At 40.4% G+C, this 26255-nt stretch overlaps 2 protein-coding genes across 3 annotated transcripts; one reads left to right on the top strand and one right to left on the bottom strand.

Moving 5' to 3' along the window:
• Positions 1-1503: 1503 nt before the first annotated feature.
• On the bottom strand, positions 1504-13443 carry LOC113156134 (alpha-1,6-mannosylglycoprotein 6-beta-N-acetylglucosaminyltransferase B-like). The gene is made up of 19 exons (XM_026351070.1): positions 13298-13443; positions 12788-12997; positions 12339-12394; positions 11201-11316; positions 8842-8971; positions 8559-8692; positions 6944-7008; positions 6488-6661; positions 6235-6402; positions 5773-5942; positions 5540-5671; positions 5080-5213; positions 3734-3864; positions 3389-3544; positions 3110-3256; positions 2887-3003; positions 2710-2784; positions 2396-2556; positions 1504-2313 (listed from the first exon to the last, which is right to left on the bottom strand). The coding sequence occupies exons 3-19, from the start codon at positions 12362-12364 to the stop codon at positions 2115-2117; spliced, it is 2235 nt and encodes a 744-aa protein (XP_026206855.1). The 5' UTR covers positions 12365-12394; positions 12788-12997; positions 13298-13443; the 3' UTR covers positions 1504-2114.
• A 1999-nt stretch (positions 13444-15442) lies between these two features.
• Positions 15443-22825, top strand: tbc1d24 (TBC1 domain family, member 24). Of its 2 annotated transcripts, XM_026351082.1 has the most exons (8): positions 15443-15529; positions 17490-18605; positions 19073-19078; positions 19309-19467; positions 20384-20447; positions 20964-21059; positions 22136-22382; positions 22624-22825. In XM_026351082.1, the coding sequence occupies exons 2-8, from the start codon at positions 17611-17613 to the stop codon at positions 22776-22778; spliced, it is 1722 nt and encodes a 573-aa protein (XP_026206867.1). In that variant the 5' UTR covers positions 15443-15529; positions 17490-17610; the 3' UTR covers positions 22779-22825. The 2 variants fall into 2 exon arrangements, with proteins under 2 accessions (XP_026206867.1, XP_026206869.1); XM_026351084.1 differs by lacking the exon at positions 19073-19078.
• Positions 22826-26255: the final 3430 nt, after the last annotated feature.

Here is a 26255-nt window from a genome sequence, read left to right as displayed (position 1 = left end):
TTCCTGTCTCTCATGTAAAATTAAAAAGCATTGGAATAAACATTATTGAACCTCTACTGGAGCATGAAAACTTCATGATTTCTGGCTGACCCTGATGCGGGTTCATGTTTCCTCTTTTGGTTTCTCTGGGCCGTGCTTTTTTCTCCCCCATCAATCATCTCTTATTTTCTAACCGTCTGATCTATCCATCACTTATCTTCAGCATGGACGTTGAACCTTGAGTGTGAAAATGATTTGCATCAACAACAAGAACCCAGATGACTAAAATTATCTAGATGATTTGCATCATTTATTCTCATATCACACAGTAAGTGGGCTTCTGAATTGCCATGGAGCTCCATTCAGTGTCAGGTCAGCGGGCAGTTGTGTGAAACACTAAAACCTTTGTCTGTCCACATTTACACATTTGCTCCATATAGTGGTGCAGTTCTTGAACGCTTAGTTTGAACCCTCTGATATCAGCCCCCTGGGACGCGAGCGACAGCTTTTATACGCCATATCATGTAACTGGTACGAATTAAGATGACTAATCCAGTAAAGGACACATCACTTTCCAAAAATATGTTTCAGGGATGTTTATTTTCCTTTATTCCACACAGCCTTTGGACAAAGTTCATTTTTATCATCTTTGGACCGTGCAGCTAATTAAACAAAAGTCACATTTGACAGGGCCAAATGACTTCACCATCGTCCTCACAAATGTTTTCACGGCCCATTTCAGACCATTTCATTGCTATTTACTAGTAAGTTACATTGTTCTGTCATCTCAGCCCTGATCCCTGAGATTAAGTATGTTCTGGTCGTATGGAGTGTATCCTGGTAGGAGCCAATTAATATTTCTGTTTGTGCTGTTTCCAAGAATAACCTAACATCCAGTTCAAAATAGCAGCTTGTTGCCATTGTTGGAGTCATCTTTGCTAACAGCTGCTCCATGTGCAAACTGCTCCCTATCACTTCAGAACAATGATAATTCAGTATAGTTTGGCCATGAGGCAATCGAGAAAAGAACTGAGTCACATGTTATGATCCAAATGACTTTCAGGTGTAATTTCTAATACTATAACTCAAGAAAACATAATTAATCTGCCCTTCAGTATTTCTCATTCCTGGTTGAAATGGGGCTAAATATGTGTTTGAAAGACAAACAATATGGTTCTGGCTGCCCTGGCGGGGGGGCATCATTTAAACAAGAGATGCGGGGGTTTCCTAAGTCAAAGATGGTTCACAACCAGTGGTTTATATGACAGTATAAACATTGTCATATGGCTGTGACCTCCCACAGGCATCCAGAGGTTATCCGTGATTCACTCAGATAATGAGCCTCATTACTTAGGCTGTCACCCTTTCTCCTCCGAGGCCTGGGCTAATATTTGCAGTTAGCAATGCACCGAGGGGTTTCATGAGCTTTAATCCCATGCAACGCTGGTCAGAGTGATACATTACTGTAGGCGCATGAATGATTAGATATACTATTTATCATAACATTAAAAAAAAGTTGGAGAAGAGAAGTTACCCCCTGAGAACCAAGTTGCTGGTGCGATTTCTCACTTCAGTCAAATGCACCTAAACAACTTTTCCCTAAAGTGCCTTCATTTGTTTAAGGGCTCAGGAAAAAGCTAAAACAACAACAGGGATTTTATTTGGCATCATGAGAAAACAGACCTTGAAATCATCACCCTGCAACAGTTCATGCTCTTATGAAATGACAATCATTCATTTTTAGTTCCTGAGTAATGACTGTCATTAAAAACATTTTTTAAAAATTGTGATTGACAAATCCAAGCAAGTAGATTCATTACCTGGCATAACCCTTCTCATATTGTCTCAATTGCTGATCGATCCATTGCAACCCTCTCTTAAAAGTTATTTCTTATGCAGTGTTGATTCTCTCTGAAAATGGTTGCTTCAGTCTCTGTAGAAAATCAACACACAAAGATCACAAAGCTTTCAGTAGAATTGGTGTGTAAGCTGTCCAGCTTTCATTCTTTGGATGAGCTCAAACTTATACTAAGACAATATGAGTTGCACGTGGCTCTTTGGTGCTGTCTTTGTTCCAGTGTATTACCTCTTTGTTTTCTCTCCCTTCTATTTCCTGAGTAATTTTACATTTATATTTAGAGGCATTCAGGACACAGGGCCACCTGTCCAGGTAGGTTAGCTCTGCAGGGGCACAGCCTGCGCTGTGAGGGATCAGAGCCGGCACAACTGAACAGCAGAGGCTCCTGCTGAAGGCCACAGTGGCGGCCCCAGGGGCTGTAGGCAGGAAAAAGGTGGTTGACTTCCTCTACCATGCTGGAGCAGCTAAGTCCGAGCCTACGAAATAGAAAATACTGATAAGTTCAGGTTTGTGTACAATGCATCTGTACAGCAGTGTGTTTATGTGCCGATTTCTCGCCTGGTGAATGTTGCAGGGCTGTTGAGGTGGTGAAACAGAGCAGGCTCGCAGACGAGGGAGGAACGTCGACACACACTAACACATGACTGACCCAGAGGACCCAGGTGTAAACGCAGAGCACTTTCTGGTGGCCAAGTAGGGACAGTTTTACTGCAGAAGTTCTAGCAAGAGTCGAGATAAAAAAAAAGAAAAGAAAGTTGACACCAAGGAACCAAGGAAGAAGCAAAATTGATCTATAATCAAATTTTAAACAGATCAATCCCTGTAAGATCAGCCCACTTTCAAAGTTTGGTGCTTTCCCTGCATCTCTTTACCTGGTGTCTGATATAAGCCTGAACCCGTTCCAGCATTCCCTCACAGGTGAGTTCTCGGGGAGTGAAGGGCTTCACCTGCAAAGACATACACACTAGCGCTTTAATGCAAGGTCACTGTAATTGAAACTATATGTATTTGCACTTTTGAATTAATCCTGATTGTTCACTCGGAGCTACCTGTGTCCTTAAAATAGCTTTCACCGCCCCCTGTACGTCAGTCCTGTTGTTCATGTCCACAGTCCACACGTGGGGTTTACCAATAAATTGTTCAGCATAAGGATGCTGGGAGGAGATCTAAGATCCAAAGTTAGTGACAGTTTTTAGATATAATAATGTAAACTGTTAAACATTTGCTATAATTGTCCAACATGTAATTTTTCCAGCAGAAGGAGTTACATACCTGCCTTGTTGTAGGCTTCCCCTTGTAGAAGTCGTTGTTGTCTGATGAGTGTGGTGGATCAAACCGTGGCTGAAGCAACACACAGCCTAAAGCTATTGCCTCAATGGGAGCTGGACCTTCGTAGGGGAACCCAAGACCCACAAACACCTGAAGATAAAGCATCAGAGAAGAAGATTGCACAGGCAGGTATAACTACAGTGATAACCTACAAGACATTTGATGCACTTATTGCAATTAAAAGTCTCTGATTCTTAACGTGACTGTGAGCTCGTATCTGACCTTGGCTCTGCGGAGAAGCTGTAGGAAGCGGTCCTGAGTCAACAGGCCATGGTTTGTGATAAAGCTGGGCAGATTAGAGCCATGTCCTGGTGGCTGGTAGACTGTAGCGTGAGTCTCCAGTTCCTCATGGATCATGTTCACATACTCAGTTTTACCCTGATATATACAAACAGATACATACACACACAGGACACATACATAGTATCTAAGCTTAAACAATATGCACAAAATGTACAATGTTATCCTTATAAAAGGTAAAATATTGTAGTAGCAGGATGTGTTTCTTGAAAATGCACAGGCTCTCTACAGACGTCATTAGGAATCTCCCACTGTGTCACTGATTACCTGCCACATGTAGTCTTGTTTTCCATATATAACTGCTATCCTGTCTTTCCCGTGGGTGTCAGGCTCCAGCTCTTCCTCCCTCACTGCCTCTTCACTCACAAAACCCAGGAAGGAGTTATCAGGCGTGTGAGCTGGAGATGACAGTCGAACTTAACACTCAGCAGGTAAATTACATTTAAGAAAGCAAAATAAATCCCACCACCAACATCAAACCCGTTTAAATAAATAAATAAAAATACTGTTCTACAAAAAGAAGCTGAAGTTTGGATTTAAGCACATTTGGATCTGTGATTAAAATATAAAGAGAGGGGCAGTGAACCTTAAGAACTTAGAAATCTGTGTGAGATGTTAACCTCACTCTGGTTGTGTAGGCAGTGACACACTAAGGAAGGTGTCGGAGATGAGTATTTACTTTACTGTGTGTGTGTGTGTGTGTGTGTGTGTGTGTGTGTGTGTGTGTGTGTGTGTGTGTGTGTGTGTGTGTGTGTGTGTGTGTGTGTGTGTAGACGTGTGCAACCATCAGTTTGACCATTCGTGTGTGCTTGTGTCATTCTCTCCTATCTAAATGTACTTGTTTAAAAGCCAAATCTATTCACTCTAACACCAGCGTGGAATTTCCACCTGGCTCCATTTCAGCTCCATTTGTCTCTAACACCTGTCTTGATTCACCATTTTGAGCAATCACTCATCAGATCAGCAGAGATATGCAATAAAATAAACATTATGTAGATAGATGTTGTTTGTTTATTTGGTTTTTAATGTCTGTTTAAAGGTACAGTGCAGTCGGCTAGCTCCCTCTCCCCTCAGTTTTAAAACAGAAGCCCAAACACCCACCCACTCTTTTCCCAAGCTTCTTTCGTCTCTTCCTTCTTCTTCTCGTGTTTTGTTTCTGTTTTGCTTTCCCTCTTTCTAGCCTTTCTCCACCTAACAACCATCCATCCTTCTAAGCAGGACAAATAAACAGTGCTCCAAACCCACTGAGTGAAGAGTGGCTCGCGGCCCAGCACATCCAGCTTGTCGCCATCTCCCAGCAGGGTGGGAAAGATGACAGGAAGAGGTGTTGGATGAATGCTCTGTCCAAGCACCAGGTTTGTTTAACCTCAGCTAGCAATCGTTTCACTGTGAGGACACTTAAAGGGGTGTATTTGAAGGATCAATGCTGCAGCAGCAAGATAGAAATATGCGTATAAATACGTGTCTGTGTGTGTCAAGTGCATTTTTGAATCAATGAACTGTTCTTTACAGAGTCACAGCTGTGCTCCAAAACTGACAGTGAGTCACAAATGTATATGATTATAGTGATGATCATGTCCTACAGCATAAAATGCAGATGCATACACACTTACGGAACATGGTCATGTACTGCAGTGGTTGAAGACCCCAGCTGCCCCACTGTGTTGTGTATCCTCGGCTGTGTGCATAACTCTCCAGGTTAAAGGCTGGTTCAGTGCCGAAAGAGTCCAGGATTCTGAAGCGACACCTGGGATGATTTTTTAAAATAGTTTGTCACAAAAGTCATCTTACAATACAGTTACTCAGGTAAGTTTAGCAATTCAGATCTCACAAACTGTAATGCGTTTATTATGTGTAATCTGTAAGGTGTGTATTGGCATCTTGTGACTTTTGTATTTGTCAGGTCTTTTATCATTAAAAGTTAAAATCGTATATAATATAAACATTAAATTCTTCTTTTTAAGAAGAACCTATTACTTTGGTACTGTATAGTGTGGAATATGTCTCTTAGCCTAATCACTAAATTACATTTTCTGATTGAACAAATAAAGCATTTCAAATGTGTGGTGGTACTTATAATGCTGGAATGCTAATCCCATGGCTCCTTGAAGGTGAACAAGGCCGTGGTAGTCAGTGTAGATGAGGTCAAAGGTCAAGGGTCTTTGGACTGGACAACTGCCTCGACCAGGAGCAGCACCTATCACACTGGAACAGTAACGAATTCACACAAACAAATAATAAATAAACACCGCTGCTGTTTGTATCCAGTCAAAGGATCTGGTGGTTGTAAAACAAATGGTTGTAACCTGTGAAGGTGATGCTGTGAGGTGCTGAACGTTAGGTTATGTCCCAGGATTGTCAGACAGGCACTGAGGTCAGCCCACTGGACCAGTTCTCCCAGAGGACCCCCTTTCTCAACCATGGCTTCAAAACGCTGGCCAGCACTTCCAGCTAGGGCACCAGGATAAACCAGCACCTATAAGGACGGAAGGTAGAGAAGATCACACTTGTTTTTATACTGACTTTGCTTTCTTAAATTTAAGGTTCAGTCAGTCTCAACATTTAAACTGCTGGCCTAATTGTATGTCCCCCAGTATTAGACTGAGATCTGGGGAGTTTAGACACCAAGACAACAATCAATTTCTTTGATATCCCACCCCATGACATGTGATATTGTCATGTCAGTGTCTCAGTGTTGTAATTATTGCAGCCATTCTCCTAAAGGTCCTAAGGTACCAAGATGTGTGACAGAATAACACACATTATACCTTCATCTGAGTCAACACTGTCTTCTTGTTGCTTTGCCTCATCTTCAGACCAGCCTGAATCCACCATACAGACATCCGTTCCACTCTGGACCGGATGAACCTTATTGCAGGACTGCTGTTGTTGTTGATTGCCTCATAAAAATGGCTCAGGGTTGTACGTATATTAGCCTGCATTCAATTGTAATGTGAAACATATCAAGGTAATGCACAATATGTATATCTGATAGAAATATATATATAAAGAGGAATATACCTTCTCATTATAGGAGTGAGGTTTCTCATGCCAAGGGAGTCTAGAGTGGTTCCTTCCATGATGTGGGGGACAAAAGTCCTCTATTTGGCTGAGGTAAGTCAATATGGAGCAGGTGGTACCATTCACCCCATAAAAAGCATAGCAGGGGTCTGACTGCCAGCGGGCTCGCAGGAACTGCCAGAGAGACAGATGTTAAATTCAAATAATGATAAACCAAAAGCGATCACACAGGCTTTCAGTTATGTACAGTAATTCATCACTCAGCCCGGCTTAAATATGAAACATACACTGTACTGTAGCTCCTGTTATTTAAAATGTTTTTCCATGTCCAGCTCAAACGTGCTCATTTACTAAATATTAAATTTAAAACCTTAACTCAAGGCAAGCAGTTTAGTATAGCAGTGCACACACAGGCATAAAAAAATCATGCTACCACATATGTTTCCACCTTCTCACCTCCACTTTCTCTGCACACACCGGATACGCAGGATCTATTGGCACTTCACACTTCTCGTTGGGGCCTGTGGGTAAGATATTAGCTGTCACTCAGTTTTTCTTCATTTTCCATTTTGAATGCATCATTATTCCACAACCCTGGAGTTAGTAACAAAAAGGACATTGTAACATTAACTGAGTGAGGGTAATGAAGAACAGTGGATAATAACTGTGATATACAACCTCCTAACTGAAATGAGCACAATGAATAGCAGCCATCAGCGCAACGTATAGTGCTGCCATGCGTGTAAGAGGCATTAAAGTACAGGCAGTGTGTTCTCAGAGGCCCTTTCCCGTAAGCCCCCCACCATCTCCAGCCAATGTCAATCAACTGGAATGAACACACACACTCACACACACCTGACCCACCTGCCTCCTACCAAATAGTCCCTTTTTACAATGCCAACCCTCGCCAAAGTACACAGCCTTTAAATGTGTAAAACAACCCAGTAAAAAGCAAAAGAGAGGAAAAAAAAGATAAGAAAACCGTAGGCAGAGCTGAGGTGTGAAAGCCCAAACACAGCGATATGCTGTAGGGACACGGCTAAAGAAAAAAAAATGCTCCCTCTGCAAAAGCAAAGAGCATGAGTAGACGAGTTGGTGACAGGACTCCTGTGTAATTCAGTCACATTTTATGAGTGTGAGGTAATGTCAGAGGAAGAGGGTAAGGGGCGAACAGGCTGGCGATGGGGAAATGTGTGTTTGTGTGCACACGGGTGGCATGTGCGTTGGTCCTATATGTGTGTGCACGTCGACATGTGTGTACCCTCACAGTATGGTGTCTGTGTGGTCCGAGCTTTATGAATTCCCACCGTCCACACACACACCACACATACATCCCCTCGCGTGGCAACCATGGTGCCTAACCCGGCTCTCACCTGACACCCCTTTAGAGGGTCGTAGTATAGATGTATACTTTTTTTCATCCCCAGCTGAAAGGTGCTGGCTCCATGGGACTTGTTAAGCTTCTATTCAAGGACTTCATCCCCCATAACCACCTGCACCCAGTGCCCTTTAACCCACCCCCCATTCACACCCACCGTTATCACAGCTCGTTAATTTCACTGTGTGGTTAACCTCTATTGAGGCTACGAAGCGTGCATTTGGCTCAGAGTATCACGCTACCACTGCAGGCAACCACAGACCAGCTTTGCAACTGGCCAATTATTCAAACTAGCAACACGCAAAAGGGGAGCACTGTCTTTAAAGTGTGTTTTCACTGGAACAAGCCCTACAATCTCTGTTGTATGCAGTGAGTCACTTTTAGTAAAGTACATAGTAAAATTAAACCTAACCTTGACAGTAATAGTCCCATTCACCTACTTTATCAGTTTAAGTCTTTAAACGTGATACATCTTTCCTAACATAACATAACAAATTCTGTTTATCAATGTGAAAAAACATATTAATGTCATAATAATAGTTCCACTCTTTAATTACCTTCATATGATTCAGTTATCGGCGACAAATCATATGACTCCTGAGGAGGTAAAATCAACTTAAACCCCCTCTAAAATAATCAAATGACACAAGTCAGTTAAGAAAAATGACATGTGATAAAAGTGTGGGTTTTTACCCGTGTGTGGTCTGTGTGGTGATGATGTGTGAGGCTGATGGTGATGGTGACGGCTGAGCTGATCAAGCCTCTGGGACACCCTCTTAAGCTCCCTCTCTACCAACTGAACCAAGCCTCGCTGGTCCTGTCTAAAACTGAAAAGCAGAAACAGAACAAAAGAACAGAAACCGACATGTAACCACATTGTGTGATCAAATACAGTAGAAATATCTGTGCTTCAGTTACACAGAGATTCAGGTGGTAAGTGAATTCAGTTTATACGCACAGACTGTGTTGTTAATACCTCTGCAGTAGCAGATTGACCTGATCTCCGGTCAGCTGGTTGGCATGTCTCTCTCTGCTCAGCCTCTGTACCTGGGTATTCAAAACCTCCAGTCGAAGAGCCAGCCTACGAAAATCAAGACCACGCTGACCTGTGACATAAAGTATATGCAACATGGTGTGTCATGGAAAGTATTATAATTATAAGAAATCTAGCTATATGTAACAGTATTTTCTTAAGTCGCTCGGCTGCAATAGAAGATTGTGGTCTTGTGTATGTTCCATATTCCACGTGGGGGGGTAATGGCATCTAATCGTTTTACAGTGTCACATTTTCCACAAGAGCAAGATGGTAATGAGTCATATTTTTTGAAAGCAAATATTTGTAAAAGTGTTACTAGAGCTTTGTGGTCATCTCACAGTAGGGACACGCACTCACACAGACATTCTGTATGCATGTGTTTTTTTGTAAATGTTGGCACAGAAATCTTTGTGGTTGATGGTAATGCTAAGCTCACATTACTGACAATTTAAGGTCATATTCTTTTGTACCACAATATGTGCTCGGGCTATTCAGGGTACGACATTCATAGTTATTGATTTCAGTCAGGTGTGGTGCATCCATTAACACCCTAGGTCATAACCATTTAGCTTTAACCCCCTTAAAACTGTGCAATGTCTCCTTGCAGTCCCTTCACAACAGTTTTAAACTGTAAAGAAACTGTACTACTGTGACAGTTATTTATTGCAACATGCTATAGGCACAGTTTAAAAGCTGTTTGTAGACTTGTTAAGTTGTGTTTTTTCTGCTAGGCATTGGAAGAGGGGACGAGTTGATTTAAATCCCATAGATTGGTGATGTCACTTTATCTCTGTTTGCTCAGCTGACTGTGTGTTCTGCTTTCCTCTAGAAAAAAGACTGGGATCAATAAAAACCTCCAACAGCAGACACACGAACAGTTTATTTCCTTCTAAGCAGCTGAACTTAACTGATTCAGTACAGAGTCTCCACTGTTATATCATTTACTGGTATTTCACTGCTCTCATAATTAATGCAATGCAATTTTGCAATGTAATATAATAACTGCTTGTGTAATATATCTTCGTTGAAAAGTACATATTTCATAGTAAGATCATGATTACTAAGGAAGGAAATGGATAAAAAGCATCTTTTAACATTAAATCTAAAATAAAATGTTTTGGTTAGATGGATGATTTTTGCAGACTCACTGAAAACCGAGCATTTGGTGATCCATTTCAAGGGCCAGTTTAAATAAACTAAGTCCTGGTGTGTGCTGACTAACTGTTTCAACAATTTTTAATGCATCCTCTGCTGGGTGGCTATTTGTATACAACTCATGGTGGGTCCTTTGGGTCTGTGGGGATGTACCAGGGAATTGCACTCTGCTAAACACTATTTTCCTAGAAGTTGTAAAGAATGACTGTGGATGGTTAACTAAAAATCCATCACCTTTCATTTATCTTCTTTGTTTATATTTTGAAACAGATTCTTTAGAAACCACATTGTCCACGTCTTTCACAAAAGTTATGGTTTTCTTCCGCCTGTTGAAATGTCTGAACCCCAGGTTCAGACATTTAATTTATTTACCGAGTATGGTTTATATAAATGCAACTTGTAAGTGGCTTTGGATAAAAGCTCCTGCCAAGTGAGTAAATGTAATAACTGAAATGATTAAATGAAAGAAAATACTGAATAAAAATGTTATTTTAACTACCATTGCAAACACAAAATGAAGTTTTCTGAATCTTTTTCCAAAATGCTTCTGGTGATGATTCATTTTAAGAATGGCTCATAGATCAGGCCGAGAGACACAATGCCAGAGTATGCTAATTTATTCATTGGGTTCACAAAAAAAACTACCACAAACAGCCTTGTCCAACACAAAACTCCTTTCCGGAAACTGTTAAGCCAGACTTGAGCAGGGGAATATTTTGGCCACAAACCACAACTGTCAGAAACATGAACTGGACCCACCATGAACTGTGTACAAAGCTTCATCTAACACTGGGAAAACAGATCACAGTTGAACCCATTCAGTCAAAGTGCATTTTTACAAATGAAAAAATTCTACATTTCACCAAACACTGCCCAGTGTCATCTCATTACATCTGACTACAATTTAATACTACTACTATACTATTGATTTCATTTATTTTTGATGATTTCTTTAGAATTAAATTTTTTATAATCTGTGTCACTTTGATTATGTTGGTGTAGGAACATGTTGATATTTGTGCAGAACTCCTAAAGTAAGGTGTGTGTGTGTGTGTGTGTGTGTGTGTGTGCGTGTGTGTGTGTGTGTGTGTGTGTGTGTGTGTGTGTGTGTGTGTGTGTGTGTGTGTGTGTGTGCGTCACTTACTCTGTTCTTCAGTTGACCTTCCTACAGATTCATCCTTTGTCATCTCAATTGGAACCCACAGACTCTGTAGCAGCAGTGTGAACACCGACAGGCACAGACACAGCACCAGACAGCCGCTAGAGGGCACATATACCATTTAAAACATATTATGCAAAATATAGTTTTTGAAATAAAATATCAAAGACACAAAGATGACCATTTCAGTTCATGTATCACCTACTTTAACTATTCCCACAATTCCTCCATGGCTGTAATAATTTTTAAAACTGTGTAAATTGAATATGATAATAATTTATGTATATACACAGCAGTAGCTATCTTTATGTAAAGGTCACTTGTAAATAATTTACCTAACCAGTTAAACTTCCTTTTAACTTCATAGATTGATTTTACAAGTAGACTTAGTGTAATAAAAAAGTGACTGTGCCTTTCACTAAGTAGTCAATGCACAGGAAATGTGGAGAGCTAAATTGTTCCATGACTGCAAGTGAAGAGACCCTGGTGTGTCAAAACGAATCTGAAGCATGGTGTTCCATTAGAGTTCGTGTCTGCTCACTGCTCGTGCAGGCTTCCAGTCTCGGTTTAACTGGGGCAGAGAGACTAATCACCTAACTCCCACTTTCATCAAGCCAGGAAACCTACCAAAGCTTAAGTGCAAGAACAAACAGTTTCAAGGCTCTCCTAGTGTTGATAAAGCTCCATTTTCAGATCCAGATGAATTATTTCCATTTTAGTTGACATTTCTTCAGAGCTGTCAGAGCCCTCAGCACATCATCACATGTATTTGGTTTAGGGTTTATACAGAAATGTAGCACAGCTGTAAACTGCACAAACAGATAACTGTGTAGTAGGTGGTCTGATGTGGTGTCACATGCTGGGAAAGGCAAAATAATAAATATAGTCATTAACATAACATACTGTAACATAACATACAGCCACTCTAAGAGGCAACTCAGACATTACAGCAGCTGTCAAAAAAAGGGGATGACAATTTCTTTTTTACCTTTTAGTCAGATAAAGCAAGTAAAGAACAATGTATTCAATGCAGTGCAGCCATGGATGATGTGAGGTGTATCGGTTATTTTCTCCTGTACATTTTGTTAGTTCTAGCAAATGAGCTAAAGATGCTGAAGCTTACCTGCGTGGTCGCAGTGCAACACGCATGGCCGTTTGTTTACAGGGTGTTAGATTTCACTGTCAAAGCAAGCACAGTACAATGCCAAGTAGTAGATGTATAGTTAGTTATTAGGCAGAGGACCACAAAATTACATTTTCCACTTCAACATTTGGTTACTAAATACTTTCCACATAAAATGTGTATGCAGAAATAGATTTTAGTGTAATACTAGCATGACTGGCCATAAAAGTATTTACAGACTGTGGTCTTCCTGTGTTTTTGATAAACATGTTCATAACACTGAACAAATACTGATCATAAACATAACAAAACAGCTTTCACCAAACTATTGTTTTGTGTCAATGTGACACAGCCACAGAGATCAAGTGTTTGACGTACAAGACAAGCCAGCACACGGACAACCACACGCATACACACACAGATACACACACATATACACACGTCCTCACCTCGTTGGGTCTCCGTCCCAACCCTCTGGCAACCATTGGGCCTGTTTAGAAAACACATCGACTGAAAAAGAGGAAATAAAGTTGGGGCTGGGAAGTATCTCGCCTCCTTTTCTGTCTCTTTTCACTTTCCCTCCTTCTCTGGCAATGCCTTTTCTTCATCTTAGGGCCTATGGGTAGGCATCCTGTGGTTGTCAAGGTAACCTGACTCCCCTTTAAAGAAAACAATACCCAGAGTGCTGCTTAGGCCTTTCACAGATACAATGGAGCCCACGCTATTGAGTGACATGGTTCCTTTCAGACTCGCTGGCTAGACGCAAGTCTGTCGTTGTGAAGTGATACTCAAACGGGGAGCTCCTTTAAATAGCTCAAATGTTGCAAACATCTGGCATTAAATAATAGAGATTGAACAATACAGACATGATATGATACTAATTTAATGACACTGACAAACAATAATGAAATAAAGTGTAAAGTTAATTATAGAAAAAGTTGTAATTCTGACTTACTTACTTCTTGCAGTACCATAGCTGACATACTGTATAGCAATGCTGCAAGCAGTGTAACAATTTCCTACAAAATATCTTACTTCCCACAATAAGTAAGCACTGTTAACAGTGAATCCTGGCTTTGGATTGGCTTTCATTATCAGCTCTTCCATACAAGATAAATCTACTGAGCTGAGCTTCTGCGGTGACTGATGGTTGATAAAATGTATGCAATAAACACTGATGGAACCTGTTTGACAAGCATTGCACAATCAGTAAGTACAGTAAGTCTTCCAGCTGCTAGATTTATAGCATATGCTGACAGTAAACACTATGCAACAACAGTCTTGAACAGTCACGTCAAGTGCATTTCCTTGCATAAAAAACAGGTAATGCAAGAAGTTAGCACATTCACCTTTATTGCACATCACACCTCAGACCTTCTTGTTCATGGCAACAGTAATCTATGCTTCTGTTTAATCCACACTTTATTGTAATTGTTGTTCTGCCGTGTGCAGTCTTTATACCCTATATTCTGTACTGTGTTTTGCTCTCACAATGCAGAGCTACTGCCTGTCTGTTTTCAGACTTAAAAAGAAGTCTGTCAGCTACAGCACCATGGTGGTATCCTCTACTTAAGCTGATATTAGACAGTCTGACTCTGTGGAGGCCTTTAAATCCAGACTTAAAACTCATCTATATGCCTTGGTTTTCAATTAATAGCTTACTGTCTGACTATTTCAGGGTTTGTAACTGCTACTGGTCTCTTGCCAGCACTTGGATCTCAGTCTAAATGACTCTAGATATGAGTTTCCTTGTTGTGTAGTGTGTCCTCTTTACAGGTCTTCATGTCCTGTCTGGACATGGAATGAAGTCCTACCTGATCTTATTTTTGAAAAATTATACAGTAGTGGCTGCTCTTCTTGTCATTACACTGAGTCAAACAGACCTGCCTGAGCTGTTTAAAGTAAACTATCCTTAAGCTGTGGACATCACTTTCACTTAGGGTAAATTGTGCACATTCAAGTGACATAAAAGATAAAGATAACATTGAAGCAACATTATTGCTGTGTAAGGGTATTTGGTGCTGATAATGAAATGTTGTGATGAAACTAATTCTAGCTAAACAAAGCTAAATTGATAGCTATGGCTTAACATTCACCCTCTCCAGCTGTTAGTCACACATCAGCATGTAACCAATCATTGGTAGAAGATTTTATGCTGTTGTGTAAACTTACATCAGTATTAATTGAGTTTAATAAATGTTTGCACAGTGGCACAGTGTCAGATTTACCTAACAAAAAACATATAAACAGAGGAACTGAATTGAAGACTAGACAAAATTATTACAGTGCCAGCAAACATTTAGATGTCACTCCCTTTGCAGATGAGGCACACTTTGTCTTTGCTATTGTGACAATAAGAAGGTCAAACTACATGCAGATGATGAAAAACATCAGCTGCATTTGAGAGATAGAAGACATGGCTGAAGAACATTTTACCCTGAGTTGCTCTGAAAAGGCAATAATTGGCTGCAGAATTTAATTATCAGTAATAACTGTCATGTGTTGGGCAGATGCATTTTGGCAGTTGCTTTGAGTCTTTAACAAAGACGGGGTTTGTTACCATTGGCACGGTACTTCCTGTCCTGTTTCAGCGCCATCACTAAAAGGCCGTGTCTGCAAGTAAACAAGACAAATAAGATACTGTGTACTGTGAGATAGTGTGGCTACTGAGAGATCTGAGATGCAGCCTCTACACAGTCACAGCAGTGTGAGCTGAGGTCTGTAAGTGAACCATCCGAGGAACGTATTAATATTGGCTTTAGGTTACCCTTTGGTGCACAGGAGGCCATCACAATACTTTTGGTGGTTTTGATATCCCGTGCTGGTCATAGTATTCCAGTTAACATATGTTTTGGAAATTAATAGCTATTGTAATACATCAGATTTTGATATATAGAGAGCAAAGAGTTAGTTCATGTATTCGCCTATAACCCAGTTGGTGATTTCCAATCCCAGTCTCGTGACTCTTGACACTGCTTTACTAATGAATATGTAACTTCTTCCGATCTTGTTAATTATTAATGTTATTAATTAAGCCGAGTGTAACCGTGTATATTTAACCTGCCCACATGGACCCTCTCTGCAGCTCCAGCGCCACAGTGAAGGACGTGCCCGCCGCTAGAAGGAACTGCGCATGTGCGAGACAACTTCATATGAATGCCGCTGCACGTCTCAAGACATCTCACATCCAGGTAGGGATATCACAATGTATTTAGGACAGTTGTTTATCGTTTGCTTATCTGTCTTGCTTATCTTGTGCAATAGATTTAACTATTACGGTTTTGTGGTTCAAATACACCGCTTTTCCACCCACTCAAGCTGAAATCTCTCCTCACCAACAAACTCCAAGACAGACTGCGGCTCAAATGAATGTGTAGTGGGTTACATTCAAGCTAGCTAGTGCAGCACGGTTAGCTGTCACCGAGTTGTTGTCAGTCAATATTTGCACAGTATCCTATCTAGCTTGTGTTATCTTGTTAGTCTTGCCACCGTGTGTGCAGTTCAGATTTCGTTAGCTTGTGACATGAACTGACAGGAGCGGCTTACGGCTAGCTAGCGTCAATGCTAGCAATGCTAACTCGGCCAGTGGGAATGGAAATAGGTGTCTCAGATTTACTCCAGCGCCAATGTTAAATACCCTGTGATCCGTGTGTGCTAGCTTCTTCTAGCGTATTAGCTAGTATCACGTCAACTAACCGGTGTTAATAGGTTATTTTACTGAAAATAGTCATAGTTGTGCCTGCCAGTCCATCATCTGTTGACACAACTGTACCCACAGATGTTGCAATCGTGACTAGGAACTGTAGTAACAGGGTGTCAGGCGCTGTAATATTAGTCATTTCTGTGCTTCTGTCTTTAAAGCTGCATATTTTGACTTTACAGTTTAACGTTAATATGACAGCTCCGATTTATTGTCCTATAAAAGCAGCATTCAGCTTCCTCCTCTATTCAGCATTACACATTTAAGAGGTATGTAGTAATATGGCCAAGTGACAACCACATTATTCTGTTATTGTCATGATGTGGTAAATGCAGTAACTGTTAATAAAGATTAAGTAGGCTAGCAGAACTGCTATATCAGATTGGTACAGGTGTTTAACAGTTCAAACGTGAAATTATTGGGTCAAGCCACTGACCAGTTACTCTTGGCTTTGGTGAGGGCAGGAGTTAAAAGCAGCTTAAGAGTGTGCTAGGTCATTTAAAGGTACTGTAGATAATGGTTAGAGAACAGTGTCGCCTGTCATAGGTCCTGGAACATGTACAGCAGCGCAGAGCGATGTATCTCATGTCTTTAACATTAATACTAGGCTTCCATAAAAATGCACCCCTGAGTTACATCACCTGTAAAGCTTTATTAATAACTAATGCCAGTATAGACTATAATGGTAACCTGTAGTGTAGACCTAAACACTGCATTATGTAAGCTAAGCAGGCAAAGGTGTTTTCAGAATTACATCAGGTAGGGTGCTCACTTCTGTCCATGCAGTAATGTATCGGTATGCTTCTCCATGTGACTTGTGAAAGGCAGTGTAAAATGATCTGATGGTTTTATGGCTGTTATTTTCATTATATTGCAAATGATCTTTGGCTCCTTTTTGAAAAACGGAACAAAATTATTTGATAATTGTACAACAACCTACTTTGTATGGTGTTTATTGCACATGATCTTTGGACAAGCATCTCCTAGTATCTTGATGGTAAGCAGTGACAGAAAGAGACTGTTTGACAGAAACGTCTTTTGAATATACTGCTAGTAACTTTCCATGTTTAATTCTAAAAGCTTGTATTTCCTTCACCACCAGAGATTCTAGTTTAAGCTCTTTAATATAAAACTTTCCCTGCTTAATTAAATCTGTCCAAGATTTGTTCATCAAACATTATTTAAAGCTGTTTTGTGGCTGCTTTATGACTTCCCTAAAAGCACACACTTAACTCCAGGTCGAGATGATGCTGAGATGACTTAATTCAATTGTCTGTGCAGCTGATTGTGAATGTGATTTGGTTGTGACGACTGGTCAGAACAAAGTTAACTGTGTACTGTGTAAAGATTTCAGTCTTTGGTCTTAAGTCATGAAGATTTTTTTTAAATAGGTTTGATATTTACAACCAACATCAGCGACCAATGATATCACTCATTTTCTTGTTTTACAGTAACCATCATGGGCAGCTAAAACAAGTGGCCTAGTTTTCTGATGTGTGGTGGACAAAAGGTTTGTAAAACCCTGGTGCATCCCACATCTCTTCACACTCAGTCCAGCAAGTTTCCTGCACCATGGCTGAAGGAGACTATGGCAGCTTTGTGGACTGGAACCAGATGGGGGATCTGGCCAAAAGCAGCGGGCCCACCAAGGTAGACTGTAAAGACCTGAAAGAGTTCAAACAGATGGCCCGGCAGGGTTACTGGGCCAAAAACCATAATCTACGGGCACAAGTCTATCACCAGCTCATCAAAGCCATTCCCTGCCGTACAGTTACTCCAGATGCAGAAGTATATCGTGACATTATAGGGAATGCAGCCACTAAGAAGCCCTCCACCCAAATCCCACTGCCAGAGTTTGTTGATGGAAATCCTGTGCCACAGTACTGCCTGAAGACAGAGGCAGTAGCTTCAGCCCATCGAATTATCAACTGTCTGGCTGGACAGTTTCCAGATATCTCCTACTGTCCATCACTTCCAGCTGTCACTTCTTTGCTCCTACATTTCAGCATAGATGAAGCTCAGTGTTTTGAGCACATCAGCCGCATACTGGCCTGCAATGAACCTGGCAAGAGACTGCTAGACCAGACTTTTCTGGCCTATGAGTCTAGCTGCATAACCTTTGGTGACTTAGCCAACAAGTACTGCACAGCCGCCCACAAATTGATTATAGCTACAGCCCAGGATGTCATGGATGTCTACGCAGACTGGCAGCGCTGGGTTCTCGGAGACCTGCCCTTCAGCCATGTGGTCAGGGTCCTGGATGTCTACCTAGTGGAGGGCTATAAAATTCTTTACCGCGTGGCTATAGCTTTGCTCAAGTTCTACCGCAAGCACAAAGTAGGAGACAAGGGAGGACGGGGCAACCCCCAGGAGCAGCAACAGGATTCAGGCAAAGTGAAGGCAGACATTCAGGCTTTTATCAAGGGCATTGGTTCCACCATCACACCCGAAAAGCTACTTGAGAAGGCCTTCTCCATTCGTCTGTTTAGCCGTAAGGAGATCACCCTGCTGCAGCTCACAAATGAGAAGTCCCTTCACCAGAAGGGAATCACTGTCAAACAGAAGCGGTATAGTCCATATTATTTTACAGATATTCATATTGAAGAATGCTAGACATCTGGAGAATACTCTTATGATTTAAATTGAAATGTAGTTTATTTACCTACGTCTGTAACTCTTGGCTGTTCCTGCACTTTAAATTAAATCTCAGTGGTATGCACAGAATGAGAGGAATGCAATGCTACAATGATACTGGATCAATTTAGACTTTTTTAAATACAAGTTCACAAATGTACGCCACTGAATATGTGATAGATGAATTGCTCAGGCTGTTTCATTTGCTTCGCTGCCAAGAATGTTCTTTTAAGCTTTTTACTCTTGCATGCTCCAGGTCGTGGTTTAAGTTGTGCAGGCATCTTGGGCTCACATCATTTTTCTTGTTTCCTTTTTCTTTGTTTTGTGACACACTTTTCTGTCCACCATCTTGTCGTATCTGCACGCCACTCCTGTGTTCAATACATTGGTTCTTTAACAGTTCTAGGTGGGTTCTCCTCTTTATGCTACTCGCACATTCTTTTCATTCTTTTTTTCTAAACCATTTACACTCAGTATAGATATATTACAGTAAAGTGTTCATACACCAGACTCTCAGACAAATGCACGGTTGCTTTGAACACATTCTCACCATCCTCAGGTTTAAACTCCTGTAACTTCTCTGTTGCTTTATCTTGTTGTTTTTGTTTTTTTTTCATATTACTGGGGCATCTCCAGGCAAAACGTTCATCTGGCACTTAACCCTGACACCTTCTCCTCTGAGATAGTCAGTACCAAGGAGATGCGGGACATCTGGTCGTGGATTCCGGAGCGCTTTGCTTTGTGCCAACCACAACTCCTGTTCACCACCTCCACCCACGGCTGCAGCTTGAATAGGTACTCTGTCCAATGCTCACCTCAATACAAAAATCAAGCTTTTGATTACACTGAGTCTTTCACTTGAATTCATTGCTTAAAAGCTTCGTCTTTCTATAATGGGAGGAATACAGGCCATGTAATAGGTGAAGGATAAGGTCAAGGTCCAGACCCATTAAAATGTTCTTTCCCTCAGTTATGAAGACACATTTAAAGTTATAAAAAAGTCATTCAGTGATTCAGTCCACATTCTTAGCAAAACTGAAGTATAACAGCGAGAAGACGATGAATCAAAGTCTGTGTTTAAAATAGCTGTCTAAAATAATAGCAGGTAAATTTAGTCAGTTTTATTTTGTATTTAACTTTTTAAAGCAAAAAAACTCCCACACACTGTGTAGCGTAGGCTAATATATTTATTCAATTCAATAATTATGGTCCTTACCCAATGACAGTCAAACAGATTCAAATGTAGTAAATTAATACCAGTCAGTTTGAGATAGATGGCAGGTGGGAGTCTTTCATGTTTTAGTTGGTCAGTTTTACCATCTGTCAGTTGCTGCACATTCAGGTGTGCAGGGTTTTCACCTGATTTAATTAATGTCAACTGTAGCTGCCTTTGTTGTGGGGCGAATAAGGTGTTTGTGTATCAGTTAGACTTCTCAAAACTTGGGATCTAACATTGACATTTGCTTGTACACTAGACTCATCTTTAAATTGTATGCCCAGATAAACGCCTGTTTTCATCCGGACCTGGGCCAAAGTTTGCCATTTGAGGGCCGCTGGTCTGGAATTGAGAAAATAATAATACAATTAATACATGTCAATAAAATTATGGAGAAGCTAAAACCCTAACCCATTGGTTCAGTATTGTGTTTTTAATAAGTAGCAATTCTAAAGTATAGAGAAGCAATAAGTTAAACTTTCCTATCCTCTCCAGATTCTACTCACATTGTGAAGGCCATGAACCCACTCTGCTCCTCATCCGAACCACTGATGGGGATGTAAGTCGCACACACACTAACGTCAAACTCTCATTTTTACCCACTGCAAACTTGATAGCCACATATTGCGTTAACATTGTGTAAATCTTAAACCGTGCCCCATCCTTAGTTAAGACATAATTCTTTTGGTATGTAAGGTACAAAATGAAAATATACAATGTATTGGTAGCTATCACAAACTAGTTTCTCTCTCAGATACTTCCTATTTCTGATGCTTTCATTAGTCAAATGAGGAAGTAGGTAGTAAATGGTCATGCTGACAGTACATATAATCAGTGGCTTTTCTTTCAGTAACTAGAAAGCTCCACAAAAGCGTTCTGCTTTTCAGACTCTCTGCTGAACCGACTTTTTATGTTCTCATGGGTTTTGTGAATTGATAAAAGGTCACGATAAAGGTCATTATGTCACAGGTGTTGATGGTATAATTGGATTATGGCTTATGGCTCATAAGATGAAGCATATGAGCAAATCAGACTAATCTTACACCTGCCATCTATTGGTTTGTTTCCCCATGAGGTATGTGGAGCTTTCTTGTCCACAGACTGGGAGGAAAGAAAGAGAGGAGGAAACGCACTGAGCTTCTTTGGCACAGGAGAGTGCTTCGTCTTCAGGGTGAGTTTATTGTTAGTATGTTGACTTACTTGGCTTCCTTTCAGAAAAACAAATTGGACAGAAAGTTTATTTAGATGTGTTAGTTTAATGGGGCAGTTCCACACTATATCCACCAGAGGGAACCATCCACTCGCGTGTTTTTGATGTTCGCTTTTTAACCACCTCCCTTATAGAACAGTTTGCAATACAGAGAATGCCTTTATTCCCTCTACAAATCCAATTACACATTGAGTTTTTTTTGTGGTAGTGCAGCATTGAGCTATCATGTTTGGTTTGGTTAGGGTTAAAGATACAGTATGTTGGGACTAGACAAGTGTGTTACCAGGAATGAGTCCCAACAGATTTATGACAGTGTGGCTTAATGCCTACTGTGCGTCCCCGTGATTGGTCAAAGTATAAGTTAACATGATTACCTGGCATCCAAAGGAATGCTCAATCAACATTTGGCTTATTTACCTGTGTATTGATAATAACACCTGGACAAGAAATAGCACAGCACGCTGGGTCTCTCATCCCTTCAGCATAAATTATTCACATGACTCTGGGTTGATGCATAGTTGTAAGCTATGTGAGCCTGCACATCAGAAAACACCTTCATCTCCCACACTAGTGCTTTAGCACACACAGATCAGAAACTTCTGTAACCTGATAGTTCCTGAGCTGGCCTTCACCTGACACTACACCTAACACGCATAACAGACAGTCAGCAGGGACTGGTGTCTATCAGATGTGTAGTTGAGGGTTGGAGAGGAAAATGATGGAATTAATGACGGGTCATCATGAAGTTCTGTCCTCTCAGAAATATTAGAGTGGCAAGGCTAACTCTCTCTCTCTCTCTCTCTCTCTCTCTCTCTCTCACTCACTCACTCACTCACTCACTCACTCACTCACTCACTCACTCACTCACTCACTCACTCACTCACTCACTCACTCAGGGCACTGCCATTTAATTTTAACCTTGATGCTATTTATATTCTTTGTGAGTATATTTGCAGTGCTACTTTATTTGATGCACTGGGGTGTAATTGGTTATTACTGTCTTACCGTAGCCATCACTCCTGTGTTTTCCTTGTTAGCTCAAACCAGAGATGGAGCGCTATGAATGGGTGGTCATCCGCCACCCTGAGCTAGCATCCTCCATTAAGACCCAGGGTCAAGAGGACACAGCCTCTTCTGAGGACAAAACCCCCGACAATAATAGCTTATTGCAGCAAGAGAAGCCTAGCAGCAACCTGTCTCCCTTCCTGTCCGCCCACCACTTTAATCTGAACTCCAGGAATACGTCAATGTTCATGGCTGGAAACTTTGATTCCATCATAGTGGGTAAGTGTGGCAGCATGGTCTTGTGTATTTTATATTTCCGGTTCTCTTTTTGGGCAGTATTTTTCTTTTACTATTATTGACTGTAGATGGTTTTTGGTTACACATTAGAAGGTTTTTTCGTCCATTTTCATCTAATTATGAAAACTCTTTAAATGTGGGATTTCAGTTTTTCTTTCTTTCGTTAATTTAAAATCAATTGTGTTTTGTAACTTATATTAACTCTGTACTCTTGTTACGTCAGGTGGAGGTGATGGCAATGCTCTCTACATTGACTCAGAGCTGAACCATGGCCGCACTGGCAGATGCACCACCTTTGACAACCCACCCCTGTGTTCAGAGACCTTCCAGGTTTCACTGTTAGAAGTGTGGGGCTTCCAGGATTCTATGGCCTCATAAGGCTGCACGCATAAACACACACACTACATATATATATATATATATATATATATATATATATATATATACACATATATATATATATATATATATATATATATATATATATATATATATATATATATATATACATATATATACACATCTACATGTACATATACACACAAATAGCCATATATGTGCGTTTCATACATACATTGTATTACTCGTATTACTCAAACATACTGAAATAAAAAGTCACGATCAATAAGTCCAGCAATGATGTGAAAAGCCGAGATATTGAACAGAACTGCTTCCGTCCTGCAAATTTATACGATTTAATTATTTTTATTTATTGCAGCACTTAATCCAATATGCAACATATGTTTTCTGTTTATTTTTGTATTTACAGATTTATGTAATGATGTACTTTTTACTTTGTCATGTAATATGAAGGTAATCTTCAGCATCAGTTGTGTATATTATTCAGTACAAGGTTCATCTGCAGGGTTTTATGTCGGCTGTTAAGTGTTCATGCTAAGCTAAAACATTTAGGTTTCTTAATGTAAATTCAGCACTTTATGTTATTTAGCACGATGTAGTGTAGCTCAATCTGCCAAACCTACTATATAGCTAGCTCTGTAGTCAGTTAAGAGAATTGATCATGCCATGTTGATAAAGTGAGGTTTACAATAACGTGTGAAGACGAAGCTTTATTTGGTGGTAAGTGTTTTTAAATGTTGAAAGAATAATAATAAGGTGATGGTGTAGTGAAGTCGTCCAGTGTTTTTGTTAGCTCCTGTTGCTTTTCCCCACACTTCTTGATTTACTATATGTATGTGGAAATGAAATGAAAAGTATTTGAGTGTTGCCATTTGCGCCATCATCTTTGAATCAGTGACAGTTTCTCTTTTATATAGTGTATAAATGTTGATGTGAATAGCAGTACAAACTTTTTCAATAAGAACTCCAGGTGTTTTGGTTTACGAGAAATTGAGATAAATGCAGTGGGTTCCTCCTCCTCCTCCTTCCTCTTCAGACCATTTTCCGTCTTCAAGTTACTGTGAAGTTAGTAACAAAAGAAGTCCAAAATTGTGTATTGTTAGGAGTATACTTCTAGTGTAAAATAATTGTCTGTATATGTGCTTCAGTGAAATGTGAATGAGTAACTACAAATGTATTCTACATGTACAAATACAGCAATACACTTTCAGTAATGTGACTTTGTCTGTGTTGTTTTATTGTTTTAAGTTTCAAATCCATCACATTCCTATTCCTCCAAAGAGAGGGTTGCATTTATGTCACAGAAGGATGTCACAGAAGTGTGCCAGATGCCTTTTGAAGTCAGCTGACCATTAATCTAACCCCCTAATCCTTATCTTGTGTTTGCTTCTCTGTTAGTAGTAGTAGTAGTAGTCCGACTGGTATGCTTATTCCCTAAAATGACTGCGCTATTTATATCATCATTTTAAAAAAAATGCAATTCATTGTTAACAGAGTAAAAACTAGTTTAAATTTAACACTGGTTATGAATAGATACATGAAACGTATATGTTGCAAATTACTTGTTTACAGTAAACACATGGCTCTAAAGCACTACAAGAACTCTATGACTACTTAATTACTCAAAGTCTTCTTGGAGCACACGATTTGTTTCAATGTCTGTGGGCGCTGACAGCGATCTGCATGACTGGAAAACATTTGGCAGAAATGAGTCAGATAGGTCTGCAAAAAGCCTCGTACTTGAAATAACCAACTGTATTGCAGAATTCATTTTGTGGAATCGATTATTAAATCATGTAGGACCCAGTTCAAAGTTACCCTATTTGCTATAAACGGTTAAAACCAACATCCTCTGTCGGACATTTTATTGAACTTGTATAAAATGCTTTTATGCTGATCGATGTGAATACATTAAAGCTCTTTATATCCAATTTATTTGCACTGGGTATAGCCCTGGACGAATGCAGTATCTTAGACAGCAAAGCCGTGGAGTAATTCCTTCTTAACACTAAGTGGCACTGAGTGTGTCTTGCCAAGGCTGTGCTTTTCATTCAGGATTCACACTCTGCTGATCGCACACGCACTTCTATATTTAGCTGCTCTTTTGGGTGTTGGTCTGGCATATCTCCTGAAAACCCTGCTTTCCAGTTTCAAGACGTAGGATGCTTGCTGTGTAAACGCACCGTGTTTACACAAACAATAAGCAACATGAGGACGGTTTAACCCTACGCTGAGGTGGGACTCTCCTTGACTGCCCCTCAGATTACAAGGGGCTGTGGATGGAGTCAAGATGTAGTCTGAGGAGGTACCAATCAATATTATCGTGACTCTCAGACTAAATATGGCAGTGTGCTGATTGAAATGGACAATGACCCAGTGTTGCCCATTACAGTAGACTGAATGTGTGTCCTTCAAAATGAATAAGATTATTTTCATTCACTCCATTCATCATTTATATTAGAAAGCAAGTATTTGTTTTCAGTTTGACATGAACGCTTTTTAATTTCCATAACACTGGCATTTTTAATGACTGCAGAATGATTAAATTCTTCATCTCCCCGTAAGAACGAAAGGCAGAGTTGCTGGTCACATGCTGAAACCAGCCCGTAGGGGAAAATGCAAAGGGAGCGTCTGAGCTCAGTGACTTCCTTTATTTAAATTCCAGTCCAATCTTAAGCAGTGTGTCAGTCTCTGTAGAACTGTATCCTAGTCTGCTCAAATCCCACAGTCCCAGAACCACTGAAACATGGAGGATCTTGCTGACTTAAATTGAACTGTGAAATATTTACTTTACCATTATACTGTGCTTAAGCCATTGAAAAACAAATCTTCAATATATGAGTATATTGATGAAATTGTGTCCGTGAGAATTTCTCACAGTGTTTTCCTTCCTTAAACAGCATTGTATCTTAAGGAGCGCTCGTCATTGTCTTCCCTTCTTCTTACAACGCATTGAATGACACTGAATAATGCCCCTCAAGGACAAGAGCATTCACCTCATCTTTGTTGTCTTCCGTTCTGTGTTTACGGTGGATGGACACAATGTGGACATGTTGGGTGTTGTATTACTGTATGTTGCAAAATGAGCTGGTTGCAAATCGTCTGCTGAGTAAATATCTCGGACAGGAACATCATGATCCAACCTGAACGGGGAAGGCTGTACGCCTGTCCACTTAAAGGACTCCTGGAGAGATCAAAGTGAAAAACCATCTAATCTCATTTAGTTGTGACCTTTATGTTAGAAATGCATCACCGCGCACACCCGTCATGCAACGTTACATTTGCCAGCCAGAGTAACATGTTATCCAAGCGAAGAGGCCTGTGATGTACAGTAGGAATTGCATCACGAGTAAAGGGGCTTTACTGTGAAATGGGGTGGGGGGGGGATGGGGTCTTTCTCTGGTGCTGACTAGACAAGGCAATGCAGATGGAGCAGGATGGAGGGGATGGAAGGAGGAGGAGGCACTGCAAAGCTCTCTGTGACTCACACACACG

This window comes from Anabas testudineus, chromosome 19 (assembly GCF_900324465.2).
Source record: "Anabas testudineus chromosome 19, fAnaTes1.2, whole genome shotgun sequence".
In the NCBI taxonomy this organism is placed as follows: Eukaryota; Metazoa; Chordata; class Actinopteri; order Anabantiformes; family Anabantidae; genus Anabas; species Anabas testudineus.
This window is presented reverse-complemented; position numbering and strand designations above follow the sequence as displayed.

What these genes read in the sequence shown, in the direction of transcription:
- tbc1d24 (XM_026351082.1), top strand. Translation starts at nt 17,611, where the DNA reads ATGGCTGAAGGAGACTATGGCAGCTTTGTGGACTGGAACCAGATGGGG. An exon ending in GAGAGTGCTTCGTCTTCAGG is followed by an intron (nt 21,060 to 22,135) that starts GTGAGTTTATTG and finishes TTTCCTTGTTAG; the next exon opens with CTCAAACCAGAGATGGAGCG. An exon ending in CTTTGATTCCATCATAGTGG is followed by an intron (nt 22,383 to 22,623) that starts GTAAGTGTGGCA and finishes TTGTTACGTCAG; the next exon opens with GTGGAGGTGATGGCAATGCT.
- LOC113156134 (XM_026351070.1), bottom strand. Translation starts at nt 12,364, where the DNA reads ATGCGTGTTGCACTGCGACCACGCAG. An exon ending in TCACAGCATCACCTTCACAG is followed by an intron (nt 5,672 to 5,772) that starts GTTACAACCATT and finishes TTACTGTTCCAG; the next exon opens with TGTGATAGGTGCTGCTCCTG. An exon ending in GGAAGCCTACAACAAGGCAG is followed by an intron (nt 3,004 to 3,109) that starts GTATGTAACTCC and finishes TTTGGATCTTAG; the next exon opens with ATCTCCTCCCAGCATCCTTA.